This window comes from Tribolium castaneum, chromosome 3 (assembly GCF_031307605.1).
Source record: "Tribolium castaneum strain GA2 chromosome 3, icTriCast1.1, whole genome shotgun sequence".
Classification (NCBI taxonomy): Eukaryota; Metazoa; Arthropoda; class Insecta; order Coleoptera; family Tenebrionidae; genus Tribolium; species Tribolium castaneum.
Genome location: NC_087396.1, coordinates 17,931,085 through 17,945,147, shown reverse-complemented (window position 1 = coordinate 17,945,147; position 14,063 = coordinate 17,931,085). Strand labels below are relative to the sequence as shown.

The window sequence follows — 14,063 nt, the reverse complement described above, 5'->3', positions numbered from 1 at the left end:
AATTCACAGAACTGAATCGAAAATGACTTCGCGGCGTTTTATATGTATTTTGTAAGTTTTCTTATAAAAAAAATTAATTTTCCAAAATTGTCCTGAAAAATAGATCGGACAATTGCCTAACTAGGTCCAAAATATTGTTAGTTTTATGTTTATAAGAGCGATAATTCAAGTTCAGATTATTGTAGGTACAAAATTTTCTCAGAAAATATCAAAAATGTCTTTTATATAGAACAAAAATTTATGTTTTTTTAGCGCGTAAACACGGATTTGGCGTAACAACTGTTTTTTTAATAAAAAGAAATCAGTAAAGTAGGAAAAAAAACTTTTTGGCACGTCTTTGAATCAAAAGGACAAATAGCCAAAATGAATTTTTGAGAAAATCTTAATTGATGCCACCCCTCTGGGTTGCCGCTCGGGCATCCGGGCCCTGCCATTCACTACCATAATTTTTGAGTTTTGTAAAATTCTTTAGTTACGCTTTTTAATAGTACACTTGTAGCAAATTTATTTCTGTTCATTTTGTAAGGATATTGTTATGTTGTCAAATAAAAAAATATTTGAAAACATGGTTAACGAAAGCGCTCAAGTTTTGACATTTTTTGTCAACTTCGTCAAAATTCTCCGTGTCAATGACTCACCACGAAGCTCATCAATGTCCCTCCAGCTGCCCCCACGGTAAAGGTGCCATCGTAATAACAATAACCGGATGCAAAGGGAGCTGTCATAAGAAACACGATTCTGCTGTGGAAGAGAAACATCATCAACCCGAACTGGTTGAAAGCAAATTGGCTGATAGCGAATCGGTTGTGACCACTGATACCCTTGGTGGAACCTCAGACGAGCCGAAATTCGTTTTACCGTTATTGGTGGGGCGCCACCATGGCCCTGGATGTGCCATGGAGATAAATGTTCTGGAAAAACACGATGACTCTTGTTTATATAAAAAGCAACCAGTCCCTGGTCGCTCACTGGAGGATCGGGTCGGGAGTTACGAGTGCATTGGGAGGATTGTTTTCAGAACCTGTGCCACAGAGGAAGCGTCCGAAAAAAAACCGGATCTCTCGCGTGGTTCTGGAGACAAACCTCCAATTCGCACTCCTTCGCCTCCTATAACAGCGGCCACGCAAACTACACCCTCACCCTCCTCCTCTGGCCAGGGAAGTAAATACGCCAGTGCAACCTCCGTACCTGAGAAAGCGCCAGCATCCCCCAACCCGCAGAAACAGCAGGTGGAGAGAAGCACAAGTCCTCGAATGGAACGGGTTTTGCATGTGCAACCTACGGTCGCAAATCCGAAAGCAAGTTTTTCGAAATTATTTGGTCCTTCTGCGGCAAAAAAAATCTCAAGTGGGAGTGTTTCCAGATCATCAACTGAAGAGACCAGACATCCCATTCCGCGAAACCCCGTCTGGATGGTCCCCGGACATTTTGACAACAAATTATACACCTCGAAAAAAATCTTCCCGGTTTACGCCGATGGAGGTATCCAGACGGACAAACAGTTGAAAGGTTCGGAGGAGACTATCACGACTTTGACCGAGCTTCCTAAAGCTCCTGCCAAAACTAAGAAATCTGGATTGTTCGGGTCTGTGTTTCGGGGAAAGAAGAATGCGGTTAAAACAGATCAGAAAAAGGTTAAAAAAGAAAAACAAGGAGCGTAATAAAACTATCTATCTCTACACCTGCTATCAAATTCTTTTAGCTTGTAACATGATAAAATTTATTTTTACAAAATACTTACGCACCACTTTAAAAACAATTAACTTTTGGTTTCAAAACACTTACCGACCAACACTCATCTTATCAAAATTTATATAAAAGAGAAAATGTTTCATTCAATGCAACTCGCAAAAATGAGATTCGTTTTGTTGGGTACTGTCTTGTGTCTCTACGTCCATCACATTTCCGGTCATGGGATGTTGATGGAACCCCCAAATCGCAGCTCTTTGTGGCGCTTCAACCCCAACGCTCCTGTCAACTACGACGATGACCAAAATTACTGTGGGGGTATGAATGTAAGTCACTTCGATAAATTCTGTACTTGTGTCTAAGTTTTCGGATTTAGGTCCAATGGGACCAATTCGGTGGCAAATGCGGTGTCTGTGGTGACCAATACGACGACCCCCACCCACAAGCCAACGAAAATACGGGAAAATATGGTCAAGGAATAATCGCCAAGGAATATACAGCTGGGAGTGTTATCGATGTCCAGGTTGTGCTTACCACCAACCATATGGGCTATTTCAACTTCAGTTTGTGCGTTTTGGAAGATCCTAATGCGCCAGAATCAGGAGAAGAGTGTTTCAAACCGATCACGTTGGGTGATGGGTCAGATAAGTATGTTTTGCCCAACACGGAAGAAGAGGACAATGATACCATTAATACCACTGTTAAATTGCCCGATGGTCTCACTTGTGACCGGTGTGTTTTGAGATGGACCTACACTGCCGGTTTGCAAATCAAAAGTTGGAACTTTAAAAATATTTAAAAATTATTTGTAGGAAATAACTGGGGACAGTGCGAGGACGGGTCTTACGATGAAGGCTGTGGACCACAAGAAACTTTCCGCTCTTGTACAGATATTGCCATCCACTAATAATATTGACTGTACATAATAATTATAATAAATCCTTTCAAAGTTATTACTATTTTTAATTCGCACCCAATAAGTATGAGTTTCCTATTCTGAAATGATTATTAATATTATTAAAGATAAATTTAACGTGCCAAAAGTTTTGAAAACTTTCGTTAATGTTATCTAATTGTTAGATTTTTATTTATGCACTCAATTCGCTACTTATTGAGATAAAAATTTAATATCACAAAAAACTGTTTCATAAGCTTTATAAAGGTCTTTGCTTCTTAAACGGTTTAAATGCAACAAAATTATAAACAATAATAAAAAAATTATCTTCAAATAAATTGTATTGCTGATGAAGCTTTTATTTATCTTATAATCGCCTCCACCTCAACAAATTCCAATAAATAATGCGTACTTTGTCATAAGGTCGTTTCAGAAGTCACTACTCGATACAGTACAAAATCTCCAAGATCGCTTCATTTACGTACTTCTCCCCAATCAAGATAAAGATTTTCAGATTCGATAATTACCAAGAAAAACAATTCAAAATGTTTTCTTTACAAAATACTTAAAGGACAATAATTGACAATTTTAATCTTATCGAATGAAAAGGGCCCGACTTTTGAACGAATTAACTAATTGCTGGTGAATCAGATCGACGGGATGTTTCTTCTGTATTTTGTCATTTAGTTTTATTTTGTTTTTGGCATAATAGCTTATTGATGAAATCCACAAATTAGAGTTCTTTGTGGTGTATGGTGTATGTAATTAAATTATAGTTACAGAGTGTTTTAAAATCATTAAAATTATACCTATGTTCAATGAGAGGCGAACCGAGACCACGGTGGTGACAAATCCGATGATCCTCATCTTTAAGATACCAAAAAACGGGAGAATATATCTAATCAAGGAATATGCAGCTAGAAGTCGGTCACTTTAATTAAATGGGTTTTTTAACTTCAGTTATTTTTATTTAAAAAATATATGAAAAACTTAGATTGTTTATGTGAGAAGGCCTCAACATTATCAACTACCTGAATCCGGCGAAAAGTATTTTATATAAACTTATAACCGGAACCTTGAGGGACGATTCAGAAAATTAAATATATTTTGCAAAATAAAGAGAAAAAGGATAATAAACACACTTTACGTTGTCTGATGACTTGAATTTTGATTCTGATACATAATATGTATTAATTGTGCTGGAGTTACACTAAACTAATAATAATCGTAATTATTTATATCGGTAACATGGGCGCCGACTACATGGGTGCATTACATTTGGTAATGGGTGTGGAGCATCCATTGAAAATAATGTAACAAGAACTTTAGACTAATTTAAAGAAATTATAACTTTTCCAGAATTCTAAAAAAAAAACAGAAATTGAACAAGTTAAGATATAATTTCTTTCTTATTTTTTTTCTTATTTTATTTTTGTATGAATTGAGCAAATTTTTTATTAAGGGCAGCAGTTTTTGTGAAAAAAGTAAGCTAAGTTAAAGAAACTACACATTATAATAAATTACTGAAAAATATCTTATTGTTTTGTGATTTTCTGAATCCACAATTTTTGAAAGATTTTTCTCTAACAAACTGACCTATTTGACCATATCTGGCTCCATAATTTTACAGTAGAAGACAAATTAATTATAAAATTAATTATAAAATTATTTTTTATTTATTTATATAATTTAGAATTATTTTTTTCTGATCTTTTAACACTGTACTTATTTTTCTTACTTGGGTGGTGCACTCATTGAAAATTAAAGAAGTTTGCGTCCATAAGATGTAAAATTACTCAAAAATAAATATTGCAAGTAATTGCTGAATCTTAGGACGAAGCGACAAGGAACTTCGCTACTGTACAAAATCTATTAATGAATTTTCTGGTAACAATTAAAAAATGAAGATCTGCATTATTTTTGCGAGTGCGTATAATTGATTATCTGATAATTTTTAATCTATGAAGGTAACTGTTACTATTCGCCTAATTCCAAACTATAGTTGTTTTAGCTAAACTTTATCTAAGTTACGTTTTTTATTGTTAAATAAAAATCGGTCAACACTCTCGGAAATATAAGTTTACAGATAATTATAAATAATGTGAGCAAAAACAATTTAAAACAGACCAAAACAATAAACATGTATATTTGTTGTTATTTAGTGTCATATACTTAGTTGCTTTTCTTTTTTTAGCACTTTTAAAACACACATATTTACCATAAGTATGACAATTTTTACTAAATCTAATATAAGAGTAATAACATCTTGACCTACTTATTGTCAAATAAAGTTATTGCAAAAGTTTGTAAGTCTTAACCTAAATTAGAATAGATTAAAACGCTTCATCTCGATTCGCATTTAGCAATCGACATTAAAATCTATATTTTTTTGAGAACAGCTATTGGCTATTGTAAAAGTTATTTGTGTAATAATTAATAAAGCAGAAAAATATGACTCACTACTGAAAAAAAAATCCTAGAATTTCCATTATATTTTTGTTATCGTTAATAAAAAATATTCTTGTTAAACATGCAATAAAATGTTTTTGGAAAATAAAACTCGCTTTGTTAAACATTGTTGTTTTAATACACAAAATGTATTAATTTGTCAAACAATATTAATCTTACCTGCTTTATTTTACAAAAAAAGCAATCAGTTTTAACATGATTGATAGACAAACCTGAGGATAAACCGTAGTTTTATTTCTTGTAATTTATTAATTAATGAAGACAAATTACATTAAGATATCGACAGGATGTTTGTACATACGCCAAAATTTTGGCTTATATCTCCACCAAAACAAATACTTTCTTACTCACTCATACTTTTCTCGGTAATTATGTACGTATTTACAAATAGAAAAAGATAAAAAGAAACAATATTTTAGAAAATTTCTATGTTCCAATTGTTTATCTTATCTGCGTTGTAAAATAGGGGTTTCCACATATAAAAGGTACACATTTCAAACCACCATTAGTCAAGAACAAGTTTGAGAAAAAATCATGAATCACTTTGTATCGAGCTTGGTTATTCTATTTTACATAATCCACAAAATAACCGGCCATGGAATGATGTTGGAGCCACCAAATAGAAGCTCCTTATGGAGGTTCAACAGTTCAGCCCCAATAAATTACAATGACAATCAAAACTTTTGTGGCGGCTTTAGTGTAAGTAATTTAAAAAGGGAGGAAACCAAATACTGATCTTGTGTTTAGGTCCAATGGGGCAAATTTGGGGGCAAGTGCGGTCCATGTGGTGACAAATACGACGATCCTCACCCACAAGCCAACGAGAATGGAGGCAAGTATGGGCGAGGTTTTGTCGTAGCGGAATACAAAGCCGGAAGTGTGATTGATGTGCAAGTCAAACTCACAGCTAATCATTTGGGATATTTCAAATATAGGTATGTCAATTGGTTTTGTTAGATTTTGGTGCAAATTTGTTTGCAGTCTTTGTGTTCTCAAAGACCCCAACGGGCCTGAAATGGACGAGAAATGTTTCATGCCATTGAAACTAGTCGACGGTTCTGTTAAATACAACGTCTGGAAGACAGACTACCTTATAAAAAATAAACTCAAATTGCCTACAAAAATTAAGTGTGACCGGTGTGTGCTTAGGTGGAATTACCGAACTGGTACTAACTTAATTTATGCTGTTGAAATAAAATTTCTGACATTTTGTTTGCAGGGAACAATTGGGGAAATTGTGGAAACGGAACTTCAGGGTTAGGATGTGGGCCTCAAGAAACGTTTAGATCGTGCTCAGATGTTAGAATCGTATAAAAATTATTATCTTTTACTTTTATTTATTGTACATATTTTAAATAAATTATTTCTACATTGACTGTGGTTATTTGCCCTACTTTATACGGCGTGAGACTGTTAAAATAAGTATCTTTTACTATATCTTAAAAACTATTAGTGGCAACCAATTTGTTTGCAATTAAACATTTATTGTTTTTTTCTATATGCTCAAAAACCAACGTACTAACTCAATGGTTTGTGATAGAGAAATGCTTACATACGGCGTTGGGCAAAAGTATGGAACCAAGCATTTTGTGCCTAAACTAAGTGTCTTCCGAAAAAAACAATTAGTCCATCATCAAATAATTTAAAAATGTGATAATTTTTAAAGAATAATTTTTTTGAATTTTTTTTTAGTTTTCGAGTTATTAAAAAACATTTTTTTCAAATGACACCCCACCACGGCAATTTTTTTGGGAAGAGACTATGCTCTAGAAATTACTTCTAATTCAATACCTAATATTGTATTTAAACCAGTGGTTCTCTCTGAAAAAAAAATAGCTTGTTACGAAGGTTTTTCGAACTTGGCCGAAGTGATTGTATCCATGGAGTTTATATTAGTCCAAAAACAAAATTATTGCATTAGAAGTAATTTTTAAAGCATAATATTTTACCAAAAAAATCGCCATAATAAGATGTCATTTAAAAATTTTTTTTTGACTATCTCAAAATAAAAAAATTAAAATAAAAATGCTCACATTTTTAAAGTAGTTTATTATGTACTAATTAGTTTTTTCGTAAGGAACATAGATTAGGCACAAAACGCTTCGTTCTATCCTTTTGCCTAACGCTGTATACAGATAAAAATATTTAAAATAACTGATAAATAACTAATTTTAAATAAACGTCTAATACTCTAACAATAAATTATTTTTGAAACGGTTTTTTAGGAAATAGTACCCAGTGTTAGCATTTCTGTAAATTTTGATTTTTAATGATTTTTATTTTTTTAATTCGAAAAACTTATAAAAGCTGATTTTAAATTTAAAAATATAATTATTTATTAATGAAACGATGATTTTGTTTAAACATAAGAACTATAAAAAATAATAAAAATTGAAGAAGTTAACAAATAAATTTTCTCAAGATTTTTCCTGTAATCTACACATGCTACTCAACAACGCACCACTGAATTTTTTGAACACCTGTTTGAATCTAAAAAAAAATACCTTTTCTTATATTTAAAATTAATTAATTACGAATATTATTATCAATAAAATTAAAAATACATATGTAAATATTTATTAATCGAAATTTGTTATATGATTTTTGTGTTATTTTAAAGCATCGGTAATGCCTATAAATGGTGTTTTTAAGAAAAAAAAATTTACAATCTTTTGCTTGCACCACATCTTTCAATTTTTTGAGGCTACCGAATTGTTTTTTTTTAGATTTTTAACACAAAACAACATTTAAGCAGTGTTTGTTCTCAGATGACACAAGAAATAACAATTTTTTATAGATTTTTATAAGTACATAGTACATAGTTAATTATTAATTCATGAATTATAAGGAACTGTATAGCAGACCTATGAAAATAGTAAACATAAAGTTATGCAAAAACAAACGTGTGTAAAATCTTACGATCTAATTTTAAATTATCTTCAAGTTTTAAGAGAACTCGTAATCTGTTTAATCAAGTACTTATATTGTCAGTAGCATGAAAAAAACAAACAATGTTTTACAATGGGAGTTAATCAAAATTACATTTTTGACTTTTTGCACTTTAATCTAAAGCGCCAATAAACCGATAACATTTTTTGAGTTTGTTTAAGCCTCAAAATATAGGCTCCAAATTAGAGGCGAAGATTTTATGAAATTAAAGTCTTAGGTATAAAGATTTTTTTTCTTAACCCTTTAAATGGTCAGTTGTTATGTGACCATAACCATTTAAACAAAAGTCAAAAATAATTTTTACTGTTTTTAGTCTACATTTGTACTGTTTATATTTGAACAAAACATAGAAAAAAGTAAACAAAATGTGCGTAATACTTAATTTTTTTAGATCAGTTATTTTGGATTACGTTAAGTCCTTAATCTCGGCCACGCTTGAAGGATTAAAATTATAACAAATTCTTTAAATTTAAGCCATAAATTCCTGACTTTATCTGACCACAACCTATATAAAAAAGTTTTCTCAAACCGTCATCGTCAGTTCGAAAAAATGGCTTTGCTTCAACTTAGTTTCTTGGTTTTTGGCCTCTTTGTGGAAAAAATCGCCGGTCATGGAATGATGCTGCAGCCCCCAAATCGAAGCTCTTTGTGGCGATTTAACCCTAACGCACCACCCAATTACAACGACAATCAGAATTATTGCGGAGGAGCTGGGGTACCTAAATATTTTTTTGCTATGAAATTGTGTTAATTTTTATGGTAGGTGCAATGGGCGAGTTTGGGTGGCAAATGTGGTCTTTGTGGTGACAAATACGACGATCCGCATCCACAAGCAAACGAAAACACCGGTAAATATGGTCAAGGAATAATCGCCGCTGAATACAAAGCAGGAAGTGCTATTGATGTTGAGGTCTTGCTTACCACAAACCATAAGGGTTTCTTTAATTTCAGGTTGGTTTGTTTAAACGGGAGAAGTATTTTTTATAAACTGTTTTTTTTAGTTTGTGTGTATTGCAAAATCCAAATGCGCCGGAATCTGGCGAGGATTGCTTTCAGCCTCTGAAGCTTGCAAACGGTGATAAACAATATAATGTTGTTACTGGTGAAAAGACAATAAATACAAAAGTACAATTGCCAAGCGGCTTGACATGTGACCGATGTGTCTTGCGTTGGCATTATCAAGCCGGTAAGTTGCTTAATTACGTCTTTGATTATCTTACAGTTAATTAAATTAGGTAACAACTGGGGACAATGCGAAGATGGAAGTTATGATCAAGGATGTGGTCCCCAAGAGACTTTCCGTTCTTGCGCTGACGTTACGATCTCTTAAACTTAGCCAACATGCAACCCAACAAAATGTTATAATAAAAAAAAAACTACTCCCAAACTGTTATTTTTATTTTTCCTTTAAGAATCTTCTCGAACGAAAAATCAATCTCGAAATCCAATCTTATCATCTTTTACAAAATCAGTGCAGCAATATAAAAACAGTCATTCGCGTAGAAATCCCGATAAAAATATTTGCAGAAATGAAACTTCTTTGTTCACTCCTTCTATTGTCTGGCCTCGTGGCCAAAATTTCTGGGCATGGGATGATGCTAGAACCACCTAATCGTAGTTCTTTATGGAGATTTGATCCCACAGCACCTGTAAATTACAACGATAACCAAAATTATTGTGGTGGGGCGTCAGTAAGTTTTACTCATTCTTTTTAATAATTTTTTTAATTTTGGTCAAAGTTTCAATGGCAGAGTATGGACGGAAAATGTGGTGTTTGTGGTGATCCTTACAATGCTCCTCATCCTCAAGAAAACGAAAATACGGGAAAGTATGGCCAAGGGAAGATTGTGCGGCAATATTCCCCTGGAAGTGTGGTAGATATTCAAGTTTCTTTGACCACAAATCATTTGGGATATTTTCTGTTTAGGTGAGTAAATGTGATTGTTATTAGAAGAAATTGTGTATTTTTTATTTAGTGTCTGCGTTTTGCAAGACCCAAGTGCCCCAGAATCTGGTGAAGAGTGCTTCCAACCAATTTCTTTAGCCAATGGCGATGACAGATATAATGTTACTTTCAGTGAAAGAACAGTAAATACCCAAGTTAAGCTTCCAGATGGGTTGACTTGTGACAGATGCGTTTTGCGATGGCATTACATCGGCGGTATTTATTTAAAAAATGTGATAAAATGAAATTGTAAATTAATCATGCTTTAGGAAATAACTGGGGACAGTGTGAAGACGGGAGTTACCAAGAAGGTTGTGGACCTCAAGAAAACTTCCGATCTTGTGCAGATGTTGCAATATTGTAGTTTTTGTAAATAATAAAAAAAATAAAGTGAAAATAGTGATTATTATTCGAGTTTTATAAGACGTTCTATTGTGATACGAATGGTTTTGGAGCACGACGAGGGAGTGCCGCAATTAAGTCTTATAATGCGACTGTAAAATACTATTTTTCTACTTTTTCTATTTTCGTTGTTTGTTTTTTTTAGTTTAACTTTTCAAAATTTGTTTAAACTATTTTTTTTAATTTCGTTAATTATTTGACTTTATCAATAAACGACTTGACGCTGTTGACAGATCATACACTAAATTACAGTTATGACTGAAGATATCCAGTCCAGCACTACCAATACAACTCCTAAAAATTTACCAAAAAGAGTTGCATAAAAGTTGCACAATGAACAGTTTGTAAAACCAAAGTAGAAAAAAATATTTTTGGTATTTGTTGGTTTTTAGTTGTTGGCGAATAAACTGTACTCGTAGATACAGAAAAACTACTAAATGTATTATTCCATTGTGGTTTTGTTTAGAATTCAATTTTTGCATCTAAATATCATGTTTGAACAGCTTAGAAAATAGGGAAATTGTAGATATTTAGAGCCTTCCACTTATTTTTGCCTGCTATTGGAATTTTGATAGTAATGCACTTATAGATTTCTAACGATAAATCTACTTTGTATAAACACTACAGTTAAAAAAATTTATACAAGATTCAAATAAAGCGGAATATTGTTTTAATTTTTTGGGTGAAGTTTTCAAAAAAACCGTTTATTTCGAATTTTCGAAGTTTATCTTTTTAAAATTGTCATTTACGATTGAAATTTTTAAAATGAAACACTTCAAAGAGTCAATCTGTGTAAGATTACCTAAAACTTAAAAGAAAAATATTTTTCTCTAACTTCAGAACGATAAAAATAAAACATTAGAGATATTTTAGTTGGTGATAGTATTGATTAGAACACTTATCTTTTATCAGATTAAAATTTGCATCTTCTCAAGACGTTTGACGTAAATCACTACTTGAGAAAAATTGCAGTTTTGTCATCGGAATTACTACTTTAAAAAAGTTTCTCTGAATATTTGAAATACCAGTTAAAAATAAATACAAATAAATACCAACAACTAAAACTGGCTAAAGTCAAATGTTTACAAAAAATAATGACATATTTTCTACTTTTCTTGGAGAAGATAAAATTCAATTGCTGACCCTCCACCTTATCTTTCTCATCTCCACTTTTATCGAGCGAATAAATAGCAATACTTGGCCAAAACACCCTCAGAACGGCTTCACAATGATTGGAAAGATGCTTTCTGTTTCTGGCGCCCTTGTCGTGTTCTGCCTTCTCGTTGAGAAAATTTCCGGACATGGAATGATGATGGAACCACCAAACCGCAGCTCTTTGTGGCGGTTTGACCCAACGGCACCTCCAAATTACGACGATAACCAGAATTTCTGTGGCGGAGTGGCTGTAAGTATCTTATTTTATTAACTGGGCGGAAGTTAATTTCCGATAAAAGGTCCAATGGAAACAATTTAACGGCAAATGTGGCGTTTGCGGCGATATCTACGACGCTCCGCATCCGCAAGACAACGAAAATACAGGGACTTATGGTCAAGGGAAGGTTGTACGGACGTATAATTCGGGAAGTGTGGTTGATATCACGATTAATTTGACGGCTAATCATATGGGATATTTCAACTTCAGGTGAGAATAAAATTTTTGTACGAATGTGTGGGTTATTTGTTTCAGTGTGTGTGTTTTGCAAGATCCAAACGCCCCGGAATCGGGAGAAGAGTGTTTCCAACCCATTACTCTTGCAAATGGCGAGCCGAGATACTACATTCAATCTACCGACAAGACTTTGATTGTTGATACTCAAGTTAAGTTGCCTGATGGCTTGAAGTGCGACAGATGTGTCCTGCGTTGGCATTACAATTGTGGTACTACCTAACCAATATTTTGTTGGTTTTGTTTTAAATTTTGTGTGTTTAGGCAACAGTTGGGGACAATGCGATGATGGCAGTTACGCCGAAGGATGTGGGCCTCAAGAAACTTTCAGGTCGTGTGCTGATGTTGCGATAGTGTAGTTTGATAAACTTTTTGTACAAAAATGTAAATAGATCAATAAATAAATAAGCAATGCAATTTTCCAAAAAGAAATAGAATGCTAGAGATATTTTAGGATAAAATACATAGAGTAATAATTTGCATTCTTATCGCAGAAAAAACACAATTCAAAAAATTTTATTTAAAACTTTCATAAAAAATTACAACAGTGCAATTGCATTTTTAGGGACAACATTCTTTATTGTGGAAAGCTTATGCTAAAGATTTGAAATAGCAGAGTTCCGTAAGAATATGGAAGTAAGCGTTTTTTGATAGTTTATGAGAATATGCTTTTCGAGAAATTTATACGAGTCATTTAGCAAGTTTATTAAAAAAGTAATCAATTTTCAAAAATATAATTTTTTGAAATTTTTTTTGTTTTTAAGTTTCAAATTACTTAATATACAATAGTATGTAATTAATTATACAATAGTATAATAAGTATCAAGAATGGTAAGGAGATTTTACCGATCAAAGACAATTGTTTGGAGGAGGAACGCAGCGACGACTTCAATTCTTGTCTGAGATCGACAATCCTTAACTTTCGTAAAGTTTATGGCGTTTTTTGCACGATCCTTACATTTTTTAAAGATTTATTAAATAGTGTCAAAATAATTGTCAAGTCAGCAGGTTTGTTTAGCGGTACCTACGTCCAAGGCGTCGATAAAATTGCTTACCGACGCCTAATTTACTTACCGACGCCTTTGGACGTAGTAAGTAGTTGACAGTATGTACTATCTTGGAAACAGGCGTGGTAAACAATCAAGTAAAGCTTAATTGTCCAAAAAAAAAATATATTTTTTTATAGACCCGTTGATTTGTTCTTTCGTTATGCTCTAAAAATGAATACTAAATTCCATAATATGGTTTTGAAACCAGTGTTTTTTATTAAATTAATTGCTATTATTATTAAGCTTGCGTTCCGAGGTTATCACCAAAATGTAAATAGTAAAATATTGCAAAAGTCGAAAAGTAAAAGAAATATCAAGAAATGTTGTTTTTTAAAAATGCTTACATTTTTAACGCATTTGATACATTTTTCGCGAAGAGAATAGTTTAGAAAAACCCGCTTGGTTTATCACATTTTTTAACAGATATAATCATTTCATTGTATTACTGGTTGTCAATGTAGATCGTACAAGCTATGCATTTGTACGAAAATTATGTTAGAATTTTTCATAATAACTTATCGATAATTCTTTTGATAAGACAGTTTCATCTAAAAAATACTTTTTAAACAAGATGTAGTAATTTTTCTCTTACCTTACTAATTTAATTATCTGAGATTCCTCTTTCCCATCTTTATTGACAAATTCTCTACAACTTCTCTGATGGATTAAAAAAAATACAAGGCAACATATATTTTCACACTAAAAAACAATTTTAAATTGTTGTTTTTGTAACCGTAAATAAAATGTTGTACAGTAAATTGCTTACCAAATCGGAAGAAATTAATTTAGCCATTTTAACCAGTTATTACATGCCAAGGCCAACATTGCCGAAATTAAAAATTTTCAATTTAAACAAATAGGATATAATATTGTATTTGGTTACAAAATAAACTGTACTTGAATGAAAGTAATATTTTTATTTTGCATTGGTTGACGAAAATGATCGGTAGAAAAAATTCCTAGATAGTTGGAATTTTTTTAAACACTTTCCTCAGACAT

At 32.5% G+C, this 14,063-nt stretch overlaps 5 protein-coding genes across 5 annotated transcripts; all 5 read left to right on the top strand.

The window, feature by feature from the left end:
- Positions 1–1,821: 1,821 nt before the first annotated feature.
- On the top strand, positions 1,822–2,642 carry LOC657303 (uncharacterized). The gene is made up of 3 exons (XM_015981790.2): positions 1,822–2,015; positions 2,066–2,450; positions 2,502–2,642. The coding sequence occupies exons 1-3, from the start codon at positions 1,827–1,829 to the stop codon at positions 2,594–2,596; spliced, it is 669 nt and encodes a 222-aa protein (XP_015837276.1). The 5' UTR covers positions 1,822–1,826; the 3' UTR covers positions 2,597–2,642.
- Positions 2,643–5,545: 2,903 nt separating this feature from the next.
- On the top strand, positions 5,546–6,428 carry LOC107397412 (uncharacterized). Its single transcript, XM_015981792.2, has 4 exons — positions 5,546–5,752; positions 5,801–5,988; positions 6,035–6,219; positions 6,273–6,428. The coding sequence occupies exons 1-4, from the start codon at positions 5,588–5,590 to the stop codon at positions 6,365–6,367; spliced, it is 633 nt and encodes a 210-aa protein (XP_015837278.1). The 5' UTR covers positions 5,546–5,587; the 3' UTR covers positions 6,368–6,428.
- A 2,091-nt stretch (positions 6,429–8,519) lies between these two features.
- LOC657146 (uncharacterized) lies at positions 8,520–9,383 on the top strand. Its single transcript, XM_015981791.2, has 4 exons — positions 8,520–8,717; positions 8,766–8,953; positions 9,004–9,188; positions 9,238–9,383. Exons 1-4 carry the CDS (start codon positions 8,553–8,555, stop codon positions 9,330–9,332), a joined length of 633 nt encoding a protein of 210 aa, XP_015837277.1. The 5' UTR covers positions 8,520–8,552; the 3' UTR covers positions 9,333–9,383.
- A 104-nt stretch (positions 9,384–9,487) lies between these two features.
- LOC657063 (uncharacterized) lies at positions 9,488–10,344 on the top strand. Its single transcript, XM_963550.5, has 4 exons — positions 9,488–9,693; positions 9,742–9,929; positions 9,979–10,163; positions 10,217–10,344. Exons 1-4 carry the CDS (start codon positions 9,532–9,534, stop codon positions 10,309–10,311), a joined length of 630 nt encoding a protein of 209 aa, XP_968643.1. The 5' UTR covers positions 9,488–9,531; the 3' UTR covers positions 10,312–10,344.
- A 1,203-nt stretch (positions 10,345–11,547) lies between these two features.
- Positions 11,548–12,432, top strand: LOC656983 (hypothetical protein). Its single transcript, XM_963476.5, has 4 exons — positions 11,548–11,754; positions 11,804–11,991; positions 12,037–12,227; positions 12,280–12,432. The coding sequence occupies exons 1-4, from the start codon at positions 11,578–11,580 to the stop codon at positions 12,372–12,374; spliced, it is 651 nt and encodes a 216-aa protein (XP_968569.3). The 5' UTR covers positions 11,548–11,577; the 3' UTR covers positions 12,375–12,432.
- Positions 12,433–14,063: the final 1,631 nt, after the last annotated feature.